General features: G+C 33.1%; 1 protein-coding gene across 5 annotated transcripts; it reads left to right on the top strand.

The window, feature by feature from the left end:
* Positions 1-9,748: 9,748 nt before the first annotated feature.
* LOC131070554 (zinc finger protein 8) lies at positions 9,749-11,781 on the top strand. 5 transcript variants are annotated; one of them, XM_058006118.2, is made up of 4 exons: positions 9,749-10,295; positions 10,842-11,098; positions 11,218-11,299; positions 11,479-11,781. In XM_058006118.2, the coding sequence occupies exons 1-3, from the start codon at positions 9,823-9,825 to the stop codon at positions 11,250-11,252; spliced, it is 765 nt and encodes a 254-aa protein (XP_057862101.2). In that variant the 5' UTR covers positions 9,749-9,822; the 3' UTR covers positions 11,253-11,299; positions 11,479-11,781. The 5 variants fall into 5 exon arrangements, 4 of the variants coding, with proteins under 4 accessions (XP_057862101.2, XP_057862103.2, XP_057862100.2 ...); XM_058006120.2 differs by having other exon boundaries at positions 10,842-11,061; positions 11,479-11,780; XR_009112346.2 differs by lacking the exon at positions 11,479-11,781 and having other exon boundaries at positions 9,749-10,222; positions 10,842-11,061.
* The last annotated feature ends 3,444 nt before the right edge of the window (positions 11,782-15,225 follow it).

Raw genomic sequence — 15,225 nt, 5'->3', positions numbered from 1 at the left:
TTGATTATTTTCTATTGATGAGAATACAGTTTATTCTTGTCCCATATTATGTCTCTATCTTGTACATTTCAATGACTTCTTGATCTTGGCAAAATCCAACACCAATCATAGATCGATAAAGTGTCTCATCAACAGATGCAAATTCATCATTCTTTGATAGTTTACAGTTGGTAGCCATAGGAGTACTTACCGGTTTAGAGTCCTCCATTCCAAATTTGCTTCAAGATTTCCTTTATGTACTTGGATTGAGTAATAAAAATCTCATCTTTCATTTGTAGTATCTGTAAACCTATAAAATACTTTATCTCACCGATTAATGACATCTCAAATTCTTTGCTCATTTCATTTCCAAAGTTCTTGCATAAGGATTCATTACCACAAAATATAATATCATCAACAAATATGGCTGAGATCAGTATTCCATTGTTCTCATCACTCTTCATGTACATGTTGTTGTTTTCACTTGTCCTTATAAAACCAATCTTGATCAAATAAGAGTGTAATCTCTCATACCATGCTCTAGGTGCTTGCTTCAGACCATATAAAGCTTTGTTCAATTTTCATACCTGATCTGTACTCTTGTCTTCAACAAATCCTTCAGGTTGTTCAATGTAAACTTCTTCTTCTAGTATACCATTCAAAACTGCAGATTTAACATCCATTTGATATACCTTGAAATTTTTGAAAGCAGCATATGCCAACAATGTTCTTACTCCCTCAAGCCTAGCCATAGGTGCAAAAGTTTCACCGTAATCTATTCCTTCTTCTTGAGCATAACCTTTGCAAACTAGTCTTGCTTTGTTGCGAATTACCTCACCTTTTTCATTTAGCTTGTTTCTGAAAATCCACTTTGTACCGATTACATTTTTGTCCTTTGATCTTGGGATCAGTGTCCATGTGTCATTCTTCTTGATTTGATCAATCTCTTTTGTCATAGCATTTACCCAATCTTCACTGTTAAATGCCTCTTTTACTTTAACATTGGCGCATTGCCCTATTTTAGGGTTTTTGCATCGCATTAACATTTCTTCTATGTTGCACACTTGGTCTTTATCATTTGCAAGCATCGATTCCTTCTTCTACATTCTTCATTTGTCTCGCTTTTGAATTTGGTCTTGTCGATAACAATCTTCAGTCATGATTTTGGTCGATCTTATCGTGTCTCATGAATGTGCGTACTGATTTAGCATATTTTGACATCGTCAATTCGATTTCATTTTGGACATCATCAATCCTAATCGATGATAAAATTATGGTTTTGTCCTCTTGTCAATCTTGTCATTTTGTGATCGATTTGTCATCGATCGTTGTCCTTTTCAATCTTGTCATTTTGCGATCGATTTGTCATTGATCATTGTCCTTTTCAATCTTGTCATTTTGTGATCGATTTGTCATCGATCGTTGTCCTTTTCAATCTTGTCATTTTGTGATCGATTTGTCATCGATCCTTTTCCTATTGTCAATCTCATCAATTTTGTGATTGATTTGTCATCGATCGTTGTCCTTTTTCAATCATGTCAATTTGGATCAATTAGTCATTATTCCTCATCAATTGGCACCTATCAATTTGATCCCTTTATCAATCTCAATCATTTGTCAGCATTGGTCCTTTGTCAATCAAAACCATGATCAAATCGACCCTACATCAATTATCTTTTGTTAAGACCTAATTGTCGTCCTTGCATTTCTAATTCATCTTCTAAGGTTTTATGATTTATTCATTTAATCTTGTTTGTCATTTTCCCTCTAGGTTAAATAATTTATTTATTTATCCTAAGTCTTCTTGTCACAATTAAATATTTATTTAATTGGCTAATTAATTCCTCCCTCTTTTTGTGAATTAATTAATGAATTGAAAAATTATTAATTAATTTACCTAATTTTCCAATTTACTAATTTCTCCTAATTCCTAATTTTCTAATTTTCATCAATTTCTAATTTCCTAATTTCCAATTTATCTAATTTTCTATTTTCTCCTATTTTTCTAATATTTCTCCTAATTTCATGGGAATGACATTTCAATCTTGTCATAATTTGTCATAATTTGTCAATCAATCAATTTTGCATAGCAACCTTGTCAATTTTGTCATAATTTGTCAATCAATCAATCTTGCATAGAAAGTGTTAATTTGTCATAATTTGTCATATTTGTCATTCTTGATTTGAAATTTCCTTTCAAATCTCTTCATGCTAATCTTTTCCTCTCCAATTTGTCTATAAATTGGATGAATTTGTTCAATCAAGGCCCCAGATCAATCAATCACACTTCTAGTATCCTTATGCTGTCATCTCGTCTTGTCAATCTTGCTTTCATATTATGCCTTTGCATTTGTAGGTGAGAGCCACAAACAAAGCAATTTGAAGGAGAAACAAGGACAATGGAGAATTATGGAGGAGATATTCGCATTTGTGATGGTTTGCATTTGATTTGAATGTCTTGTTTTCGTGTCTCTATTGAATGTTTTAGGATTGTTATCATTGCAATTTAGTTTTTGTGATTGAACTAGTCTAATTTGCCACTTGCGTTGATGCATTCCATTTTTCCTAGTTACAACCATGATCATTGCAGTATAAGTTAAATTCATTAGAAGTGAACTCTCCTCCTCTATCAGATCTAAGACATTTCAGTTGTCTTCCTGTTTCATTTTCAACTCTTGCCTTGTACCATTTGAACATTTGAAAAGCTTCTGATTTTTCTTTTAAAAACATAACTAACATCATCCTTGAGTAATCATCCACAAATAATATGAAATACTTATCACCATAATAACTTTGAACTTTCATAGGGCCACACAGATCAGTGTGTGCTAGATCTAGATTTTCTTTAGAAGTGTAGGACTTACTTGTAAAGCTTGATCATGTCATCTTACCCATCTGGCATCCTCAGCATATAGCATTCTCAGGTTTTCCAAGACTTGGTAGACCTCTTACTCAGTGCTTCTTACTTATTTTGATCAGATTATCAAAATTTACATGACAAAACCTTTTATGCCATAACCATGTATCATCTATCTTTGCATAAAGACACTTGTTCTGAGTTGAGTCAAGATGAAATGTATTACCTTTTGTTTGTGTCCCAGTAGCAGCTAACTTTCCATCCTTGTCATGAACTTTGACATTTCGTTTCTAAAATTTTATTCGGTAACTTGTATTGTTTAGCTGTGCTACACTCAACAAATTGTATTTCAATCCTTCAACCCAGTATACATCATCACATTTAGCATTGTCAAGAAGTGTTATAGATCCTTTACCTTTCACCGAACATGGTGCATTATTACCAAATCTTACATAGCCTCCATCATAGTCTTCTAATTTAACCAATTTGTGTTTATCACCTGTCATGTGATGTGAGCATCCACTATCTATGATCCAAGAATCATTATTATTTATGTGAGATACTAGGGCTTTCTCTTCATACCTTTCTTCATCAGATCCATCTTTAATAGCCATATAAACAACTTCCTCAGTATCAATTTCATCAAATTTGTCATCATTGGATTCCTCATCAGCTATTAAGCATGTCTTTCTATCTCTCCTTCTGAAGTCTCGGTGTCCTCTATATTGGTTGTCTCTCTGTCTGTCTTCTTAGTAATCTCTCTTTTCACTAGATTCTTTGTCAGGATAGTTAGAGGCCATATGTCCTATTTTATCACAATTGAAACATTTCAAAGGTAGCTTTCCTTTATACTTACCTTTGCCTCTCGGTAACCTTCTGGCTAATAGTGCTACAAACTCTTCTTGCTTCTTGATTTCCTCATATAGTTTGTGCACTTTTTCCATGTTCTTGCGAAATCTTTCACTTGCTCGACTGTGATCCCCTTTAGATTACTTACTCATTCTATCATTGTAATCATCAGATTCATCAAGATGAAAAGAACTGAATGCAGATTCTACTTTATTTACCGAAGACCCACTGTTATCAAAATTACTTAGCTCAAATGCATGTAGCTTACCAATAGTAGCATCCAAAGAAACTGGCATGTTAGGTACAGACCTCAATTCATTGATTGTAGAGACTCGAATGACATAAGCTGGTAGAAGGGTTCTCAACAACTTACTTGTTATATCTTTTTCTTCAATAGTTCCTCCAACTCCTTTAATTTGATTTATAGTCTCCTTTAGCCTTGTACTATATTGGGTTATGTTCTCACCTTCATTCATTCTCATGGATTCAAGTTGTCCTCTTAGACTATCTGCTTTTTCTCTTTGAACATGTTCATCACTGCCATACACAGATATGAGCTTAGTCCACATTGCTTTTGCATCATTACAGCCTTCTAGGTCATTAAACTCTGAGTCAGTCAATGCTGATGTTATTTCAATCATAGCTTGAATATGTTATTGCTTTGCCTTTATCTCTTCCAAGGTCATTGGGTTGGTGCTTGGTGCAGTGTAATCATTTTCTAGATAATATGTAGCATATTCTCCAATTCCTGATAAATGTAGCTTCATCCTTTTCTGCCATGTGGAGAAACTTGACTTGTTCATCTTTGGTGCATCTCTTTTATACATCTTTAGATCTTTGCCTCGAGTAACTTTAAACTTTTCCTTCAGGAGTCCAAAGCTCTGATACCAATTGATAGTTCAGATACTCAATGTAAAGGGCTGATGCCAATAGCTAACAAGATGAGAGGGGGGGGTGAATCATACAAACTTAAACTTCCATAAAATCAACAGATTCAACCTCGGTAATATATACTTCAGCAATATAACCAAAGACTGCTAAACATGCAAACTCATAAACATGTAATCATCATGAAACTCATAACACCACATTTAACGTGGAAACCCAAATAGGGAAAAACCACTATGGGATTTCAGACCCACTAAAAAATATGCTCTTCTAGAGTATGCTCGGTTAAAAGAAAATCCTGTTAAAGATTACAAACACATTGCTAGATGTGACCCGGTTAAGGGATTTCCCTCAGATCTGTGAGGATCTTCACTTTGTTAGAAGTGACCTTGTGAAAGGATTTCAAACACTCATTTAGAATGTTACCTTGCTAGAGGGTTTACAAATAAGACTGTTAAGTCCACTCGGTTAAGAGATTTCTCTGTTATTCAGAATAAACAACATTAGTAAATATATCTGCAACTTCACATCTAAAATACTAAAGCAGATTCTTATTTTCTCAAAACAATCTTGTCATAAGACTTATCTAGTCTTCTGCTGGGCTCCTTACTCTGTTTTTCAAAATAGGTCTTCAAGCTTCTATGCTCAGTAATCACTATGTAGCATCCCTATGCTTACACTTGCCCGCATGTATTGTTTACCAACAATTTCTTATTTATAAATGATTCTCAACGCTTAAACTCTTTGATCACATTTCCCATGATCAATCTTAGCCATCAGATCTGCACACTTGACTAGGTTCAATGCATCTTTCAATCTGAAAATGTTTTACCTTGCCTCAGGACTTGCATTCCTTTCTTGGAACTTCTGCAAGGTTATTGTGGTTCAATTTGAGCTGAAGGTCTTCCTGTCGATCTTTCATTGCCATAGATCCTTTAACAAACTTCATGTCTGACATTCGAATCATTTATACATTTCCAGCTAATCATTATCCTTCATTAAATAATGCTTGCACTCATCCAATGCGCTCTGTCATAACTTGGTTGCAACTCAGTAAATACTAAACTTTACTCGGTAGACATTCCGCCTTCATTAACTGATATCGATAACCTTAGGGTTTACCGACTAGGTTCTTTGCTAGGTGACATAGTATAGTATTAACCTTACAATTAACAACAAATGTAGGATATCAAAACAATCTAAACATCATGATCTCATCATTGTCTAACTCTGTAATAGTTGCCCATTGAATAAATTATTTCCCCCCTTTCTTATCACATTCTTTCTATTCTTTTACTGACCACTTAATTCTCTTCAAATCAATCTCCTCAAGATATGACAACATCATACTGAATCAGAAAATCAATTTCTTGACATCAATGACAAAACAATGTTATAAAGATAGTTATCATCCTTTTTCAATTATATCAAATAGCCTTTAACAACCTTCTCAATATCCTTAATGAATATCAACAATCTATCTTTCTATTGAAAATGCCAACATAATAGTCGTAGCCAAGTCCAAGGTTGCCTTGTTCATAAAAGTATCAAGAAAAGAGATCTGAATATCAACTTTAGAGACTTTAATAGAATAAGAGATATAGCTATTGAATAAGAATGTTGTTATGTTGATGAGTTTATCCACCTAACAAGGGGGTACACTCCTTCAAAAAAAGATTCAACTTTCAAAAAGATCATCATTCTCTCCTAAACAAACATTAGTCACTTTATTACATAGGATAGGGTTAAACTTATCTACAACAAGAGCATTATTTGAAGAGATTATATTCTCTTCTTCTATGACAACATGACTTCTTGATTCAAGGTGTGCATTTTGGGGTGCCAACGGTTCCCCCTTGTGAATGACATATACTATAAAAAATGACAAATTTTGTTAAAATTAAATCCCATGTGTATTTGATTTCTCATTCTACTATAATGAAATCATTGTTTAGATATAAGAGTACCCACAATCATTAATTTTAAATTATGAGAAACAAGTGTTAGGATATATTTTATTTCTCATTCAACTATATAAACCATTGTAAGGTTGGAAGATGTTATGTTTAGATTTATTATTAAAAAAAATAAAAAAATAATCAAAATATGTGTAAGGGTTAAGTATTGTTACAATTACATATAAATTAAGGAAACTGGATTTTTAAATTACAATAAAGCATAAGATAATTAATTAAAATTGTAGTCTACTTTATTACATAAATTGAGAAAAAATTAATTTTTTTGTAAAGTTCAAAAATTTCTTATGTTAAAAAAAGGCTAATTAAAAAAAACGGTGATTGTTTCAAATTACAAGATAAGATTGAAAGTTTGACGGTTGATTGTTTCAAATTACAAGATAAGATTGAAAGTGGAATTGAACTAGACAATGATTTAGAAAATTATAAGAAGTTTAATAGTAAATTATGTTAGAAATTACACTCTTAAATTTGATGCATGTCTAATTATGTTTAAGCTTGTTAAGAATGAAAAATAATTACATTCTTTTGAAAAGATAGCTAAAGAAATTTTAGAGGCTCAAAACTTCTACAAGAAAGGTGAAAATTTGGGAGACACAAATTTCTACAAGGTTATATATGTAATGTCTTATTATGTACTATTTCTCATTATAATTTAACCTTTCTCTCATATAAAATCCATGAGGATAATAAAAATAATCATTTAAATTAAAATTTTAAGAATTTGAATATCATAAAATTACTATGTGGAGAGTTGTTAGAGCCATTATAAGTTGAAGCAAGAAATGAGAGTATGGAAAAGAGAAGGCATGCCTATCTGATCAATTAGAGTAGATGTAGGAGGCTCATATTGGGTAGGGTTCAAAAATTTTGGTCTGTCAAATCTAGATTCTTAATTCTCCATTATATTACAATCTCTTAAGAGATAGATACATCTAGGACTATGTCTTTAATTTAGTGTGATCATTTTTTCTTTTGATTTTATTTTTTATGTGAATTAACATCTTTAATTTGAATGTGTACTTTACACCTATTAAAAATCAACATGCAATCTAAAATCAAAGTAGATAATGGATGCTTAGTCAATTTTTTAACTGAGTTAATAGTTGATAATCAATATATGTGGAGTATGCAAATATTATGTAGTTAAAAAGAAGACTAGGGTGTAGAGATGGGTGAGTATCAATAAAGCTCTACTAAAGATCTAATAGATGTTAATTTTCATAATAAGTCTTGTTGACACATGCACAATTGATTGTACTCTACCTTACCCATTAAGTAATTCTCGTTGATTTATTTACAGTAAGTGAAAGATAAAAACACGACCTTTCTTTAAGAGACACATGCAAGAGAAAATAGGAAAAATGTACATATATGATTATATCTAATTTAGTATGGTCAAATATCTTTTTCAGGGTATTGGCATCTTTTGTTTGATTGTGTCAATGCAAACCTAAATTCAAAGGAGATTTAATGGATGCTTAGCCAAATTTCTTAACTGAGTTAATAGTTGATAATCAACATATTTCAAGTATGCAAATATTATGTACTTAAAAAGAACTATGATGTGTAGAGATAAGTGAGCATCAACAAAGCTCTAATAAAGATCTAAAAGATCCTAATCTTCAAAAAATTATTGTTGGCACATGCATAATTAGTTGTGCTCCACCTTACCCATCAAGTAATTTTTGTTTGATTTATCTACAATAAGTGAAAGATAAAAGCCTTACAATTCTTTAAGAGAACAAGCAAAATAAACAAGGGAAAAAGCACATCAATGACTATGTGGTCACCAGCTTTTCTAATGCATTGACATCTTTTGTTTGATTGTCCTTTACAACTATTAGATATCAACACACAATATAGAATCAAAGGTGATAATGGATGTTCAGTCAAATTTCCTTACCGTGTTAATAATTGATAATTGATAATGAATATATTTGATGCATGCAAATATTATGTACCTAAAAAGAAGTTTGATATAGAAATGAGTGAGTATCAAGAAAGCTCTAATAGATCCTAATTTCTATAAAAAGTCTTGTGGATATATGAACGATTACTCTAATTGATATTAATTTTTATGAAAAAGTCTCATTGATATATGCATAATTGAGTGTACTCCACCTTATCCATTAAGTAATTCTTGTTTGATTTATTGTAGAGTAATTTTGTTTGATTTATTTACCATAAGTGAAGATAAAAACCTTAACTTGAGAGTTGAAAACAAGGGTAAAAGTAGAAAGCGTACACCTTTCTTCTCTCCAATAACCATGAAACATTCCTTGTGATGTTAAAAGAAATTACGCCATGGGACCATCGAACTCTGGAGTGGTAGGACACTTGTCGACCTTAGGATTTGACAAATGTAAGACAAACAGGTCAATAGGGAAAGTGGAAATTTGGAAGCCGTGTAAAGCACGCTCAAGATGTTGTCTCGTTGAAATACAAGCCAAGTAGGCCCCACAACTCCACGTCTGACTACGGGTTTGATTGAGAAGTACTTGGCTGATGGGGCTGAAAATAACGGCTACATTGGATTTTTCATCCCAGAGAAATCTTACCGAGAAACAAAGATGATGCTTTGGGCGTACAAACACCAAGGATTGCGTAAGCTCAAGAGTTTGAAAGAAGAAAAACTTGTTTGAAATGGTTTAGTTTGACAATTCCATAGATGGGGACTGTGGGTCTCTCAGAGAGTAACAGATGCAAAAAAGTATACGCAAATCACCTACTCTGTCTGCCAGAAAAAGAGCAAGGTGCCCACCGCCTATCAAGCAATCAATCTAGATACGTACAACTAAGTAGGCTAGAAAATGGACTTCCTTGCATGCGAAAATCCCATGCAAGATCGCTTGATTGGTTCTCTTAGATCTTGATAAGAATTTTTCCGTCCAAGCCAAAACGTTAAACGACTTATGGAAAAGCCTATGGGTTGAAGATGTGAGAGATTTCCTTAACAATAGGGACCACACCTATTGTGGTAAAATGTTTTAAAGGCTGCGGTTTTGTGAGGGCTAAGGAATTTATATATATAAGATGTGAAGGCACGTGAAGGCTGGGGCATGGCTATCATTGGGCGCTAATCAGAGGCATTGATTGATTGATTGATTGATTATGGTAGTGCGCTATTGACTGCCCGCAATATGGCTGTCACACTCGTAACCCCCATATTCAATTATGATGAGAATTTCCTAATGGTTCGAATTTAAGGCATTCCCGCATTTGGATAATCCGTGGGGTTTTTCCTGGCCCTCTGTTTGAATTCTATACCTAATGGAATCTACTGGGCACAAGAGAAAATTTGCTAGTAGCTCAGAAAAAGATCTGCAGGCCATGCAAATAATAGATCAGGAATTCCAGCCTGAAAAGGTGCTGAGATTATTCGGGGTTGAGCTCAGACAGAAGGCCGAAGATGGGTTTAATGAGAAGGGCGAAGATGAAACTGAGGAAAAAGAAAAATCCAGCGTGGCCACTGAGGAGAAAGAAAGATCAAGCGTTGTAGATAATGGCGGCCGCAAATTTGAATGCCAGTTTTGTTGCCGCAAGTTCGGCAACTCGCAGGCCTTGGGCGGGCATCAAAACGCCCACAAGAAAGAACGTCAGAGAGCAAAGCGAGCACATGCAAGAGCGGTTAACAGTCTGTACGGGGTCCCCATGCAAAATCGATTCCCTGGTACGGCTCTTCTCAATCCACGCTATGCCGCCATGACTTCGATGATTCCACCAGGCGCTTGTTCCAATATTAAGTAATTTCTTCCACTTGTTTTTAGTTTTCTAGTAAAAACTGCCCAAAAGTTTTAGTTTTTTCTTATTTCTTTGAATGTGATAAAGATTCTTAATCAATTCTACTAGATTTCTAATATTCATAATTGTATCATTTAGTTGTTTTTGGATTCTGTTATGAATATTTTTCTATATTATAAGTTTTTGGATGTATCTAAGACTTCTATATAAAGAAACAATTGTAATTCATATTGTTGTTTCTATTCTTTGATTGTATGTGATTTTTACATCAATATTTTAGATCACACTATGTAATCCATCATCAGAATGAAAGAACGCTCAAAAAGTAGAAAGATGATAGATCACTGAATATGATTCAAAATATTGATGCAAACAATCATACCAGAAACAATAATAAGAACTATCATAGACTGTAGAAGAATAATACATTTAATTATAATTTATTATGAATATTATATAAATATCTTTTTGATTGATTAATCAAGAAACTCTTGTAGTTTCTTGAATCAATATAACAATTTATTTGTGTTCTTGTGTATTCCTTTCAGCGCTTCGTTTGTCGTCCCGCATGCAGAAACGATTCGGCCATCATGGTTTTACATGCCTTCGCCGCAGTCTGTTCGTTGTGGTTTCTCTTCTTTTCCTGGTGGCTCTTTTTCGCCAGTTTGTTTTCCTCAGCCCCGAATAAGGCCCAAATATTTACAGCCTCGGGTCATTCCTCAAACTGAGCAATTGATGGTGGATTTTAACTCAGGCAGAGAAAGCAAGGTGGAAAGCTCAATCCATTCTTCTCCTTCCACTACTGGTTTGAATCTGCACTTGGGCATCGGTCCAGCGGGATCTTCACTACTGTAATTTTTTTGTTATTTATTCTGGTTTTTGCCATGGCCTTCTTAGCACAGTCCCCTTTGTTCAATCTGATAGGAACTGGAAATGGAGAATTTTCGAGGACAAATTAAATGATTTTCTCGTGGACGTCGTGCTTTGGAATCACAGGCGGGAAAATGTAAGGATCTTTTTGGGTTTATGGTAATTTGAGCATTTTGCTTTGGCGCATCATATTTTCTAATGTTCTTATTCAAATTTTCTTGCTCTTCGATACCCACAAGACTTAAAAAAAAAAGAAGAATATTGACTGATATTGTACTGCATGTAATATCTGGTTTCTTTGAAACGCTCGAACAGTGTAAATACGACAGCTACCACCAGTATCTGTATCGTGCAGCTTCTATAGCCCAGAAAAGTAAAAAATGTAACGGTTCTTATATTGAAAACTTCTCCCTGAAAAGTGGAAGCAATTGTATTTTGGGATGACTGTTTTAGGTGTTCTTGTTTATCAGGGATTGCATAAATAACTGTTAAAATGTATTCTTTTGAAATAAGTAGATAGTTTTTCTATTACAGGATAAAGCAGCTTTTTGTAGGGATGGAAACCCTGAAATAAGTGACAGTTAACCTGTTTAATATTGTTAAAAATATTTTGTTGAAATAAATTGGATATCTAAAATTATCAAACCATGCAATGAATACGATATGATGATTATTTTGGCCTAGTAGTAATTCCTAATGTACCTTTTTATCAGTCCATATAACGATTTTAACAATACAAGTTGCTTAAGAAGCAATTTATATTTATATTGTAGAAATAGAAAATTGGTAAAGCTAAAATAGAAAGTAGAATAAGGAATCTTACATATTTTATTCAAGCTCAAGCATCTGAGCAGACTATGATCCTAAAATTGCAACCATTTCGTAAAACTTGTGTGAGATTTTATTCATGCTCAAGCATCTTAGCAGATCAGGGTGATAACGTATCCAATAGATCTTAAAATTGCATATCATTTTATGAAATTTCATGAAACTTATAATGGTACTGTAAATTTAATATTTTTAGGAATTAAAATGAGTTATTAAATTAAGATTCTAGTGTATCTAGTAGATCTTAAAATTGCATACCATATTATGTAACTTACCTTAAATTGAATATTTACCTTAAATTGAATATTTGAAGGATTAAAATGAGCTACCATTAAGTAGATCTTAAAATGGGATACCATCTTATACAATTTATGGTGGTGCTATAAATTTAGTGTTTTGTGTAAAGGATTAAAATGAGATATTAAAGAAGTACAAGGAAGTTAAAAAGATAATAGATATATTTATGTTAGATTTATATGGTTGGAATTATTTTCTTAATAAATTACAATTATTAGGAAACAACAGTTTCATGTTAGTTTTATATGTATAAATGTTTTTATTAGTGGGGTGTAGTTTGATTTTCATTTTGATATACAATTTAGAAATTCCAAAAGAAAAATATATTAATTAAAAAATATGTAACTTTCATGTTTTCTAATATTTCAATGGATTTTTTCCAACACTTAAATAGTTTTGATATATGAAGAAACACTAAAAATATAAATAAAAGGTTGAATTTTATTAATGCAATGGATGTGTGAGTGACAATTAGAAATTTTTTGTTCAATATAGAAAAAGGATTTAAATTCAAAATTACATGTAGTTAAATTTGTTTAATAAATAATGATTTATGTTAAGCATTAGATTAGATCTATACATTCACTAGTTCGTGATAATTTTATATTTAATATTTATAATATGTTTGTCTTATTCATTAGAAAGTAAGAAATAGTAAGAGACATGTAACTCTTGGTTTCTATAAAATTTGAAATTGTACATGATATAAATAAGAGGTTGATTATCATAAACATAATGGAAGTGTGAGAGTGACAACTAAAAGTTTAAGTCAAATATATGAGGATTTAAATGGTGATCTACTTTTAGTTGAATGAGTGTAGTAATCAGTTATTTCTGATATATATATTTACTAATCCATTGTAGTTTCATATGTAATTATAGCTGCATTAGTGGAATTATACTTTCATCTTAATCTTTAAAGTAATTTCGGCAATGTTAAAGACAATAAATGAATTAATAGAAAAATATGTATAAATTTCATGTTTCTTAGTAGTTGTAAAATTTTGATGTATGAAAGCACATATTGTAAAATTGATATAAATAGGAGAATGAATCTCATAAACACAATGAAAGTGTGAATGCAATAGCTAGAAAATTTAGTTGAATATAAAAGGAATATTTAAATGATCCAAACTTCTTATAGTTTCAGAATACGTGTAGTTAATAACATTCTATAGTAAATGATAGATTTAATCTATACAATATTTAGATATAATACATTTTAGATCTTTTTGTTTAATTGAAGGACATGTGAAGATAATAAGTTTTCATTACTAGGTGGACTTCAATACAAGGGATTTTTTTACTAGATAAAACTAGGAGAGGCCTGAACCATTACAAAACCACAATGCAAGTGCACAAAAGGGGAATCCCGAGCAGTGAGATCACTAAGACAACAAAAACCAAAAACAGATAGACCCTTTTTTGAAATGGGGATTTTAACTTGAGCAATAGACTAACAGGAATAAGGTTTCTCGATCCAAAAAAATAACATAATCAGAATATAGGGGTGTAAGAAGGAACCTTGAACCTTGTTCTTGAAAATTGCCCTTACATTGGATCCAATACAGCCAAGGGAATAGTCAAAAAGCAACTGACTTTGAAAAGATTTTAGCAACATTCTGCTTGTAGGTCAACCTTGAAACTTAGACAAGACAGGAAACCACAACAATTTGGAGACACTCAAAATCCTTGCGATAGAAGAATCACCTAAGCATTCTAAGAAATCACTAATCAAAGTAACAATTGAATGGACTAGCACAAAAAAATACTTAACGGTTTTGAAAGGAATTCTTGAATATTTAAATGGTAGGGTAGAAATACTTGCAAACAACACATCATGGGGTACCTCAAAATGATTTTTGTTAGCAATACCACCAGGGATCAAAATACTTGAAGAAAATAACATGAGAGGGAGAGGCCCCTTCCATCAACCTTGAGCAAAGAAGATCCCATCCCATGCTCTGAATGAGAGACCTTGAGGGTATTGACCCAAAAGGGTACACCAGATGATAGGGAGAGTAGGGGGAAAAAGAAGACACTCATAAAAATGATAGCATCCACCAAGAAAAGCCAAAGTACATTCCAAGAGAACGCATAAGGAAACATATCCTTCTCTAATTATACACCCATAGGGTAACCAACCCCTAGCACACACCCAAAGTCTACCCACCATGGCTAGTAAAAATATACCTCCGATAAGAATGCCACCATCCTCATAGAAGAGAATAGCCAAGCCCAAAATAGACCCATCACCAAAAGAAACTTCCATGAACAACACACCTTTAATGCCCACCTTCATAGGGCCACCAAAAAGAGTGGAGAAAACAATACTCCTATGATCCATACCCACCAGGATAAAAGTTATAAAAAATTGTCTCATAGAGGACGAGACAAGGCCACACATCTAAAGAGACTCGCAATGCTAGAGGAAACTGCCTAGAACTGCAAATAAGCCTAGCTATGTATGAGAAAGGATATAGAACAAGGGAACCCAATGCAACACCAAAACCTCCACAGAGACTTGTCCACAAACAAGGCATCTCCATCCATGAACTCGAGTAGAGTAAAGGATCAAATCCCCTAAGAGAGGTTGAGAAGAGGCACACCAAAGGCCATAATCCCAAATGACCTAGGCTACTACATAGATCATACAAGAGAACCCTTTCACACAAATAGAAACACCATGGGGCCAAAAATAAATTGGAATAGAGGGGAAACCTCCACATTGTAACCCAAGACACACTCCATAAATGCACACCCCCAAGACACCAAAAATACACCGTTGTAACTTAGAAGATGCCACCCCTGTAATAGAAAAAAGGGAGGAGGCAACCGACATTGAGGAAGGAGATGAGAAGATCCCATCTCCAAAACCAAGAGAAAAGGCTGATATAACACCAACAACAATGAGTTCGCAAGGTTGCAACTAGGAAT

The sequence above is a fragment of the Cryptomeria japonica genome, chromosome 2 (assembly GCF_030272615.1).
Source record: "Cryptomeria japonica chromosome 2, Sugi_1.0, whole genome shotgun sequence".
In the NCBI taxonomy this organism is placed as follows: Eukaryota; Viridiplantae; Streptophyta; class Pinopsida; order Cupressales; family Cupressaceae; genus Cryptomeria; species Cryptomeria japonica.
Note: the sequence above shows the minus strand (reverse complement) of the source record. Positions and strands in the feature narration are given on the sequence as shown.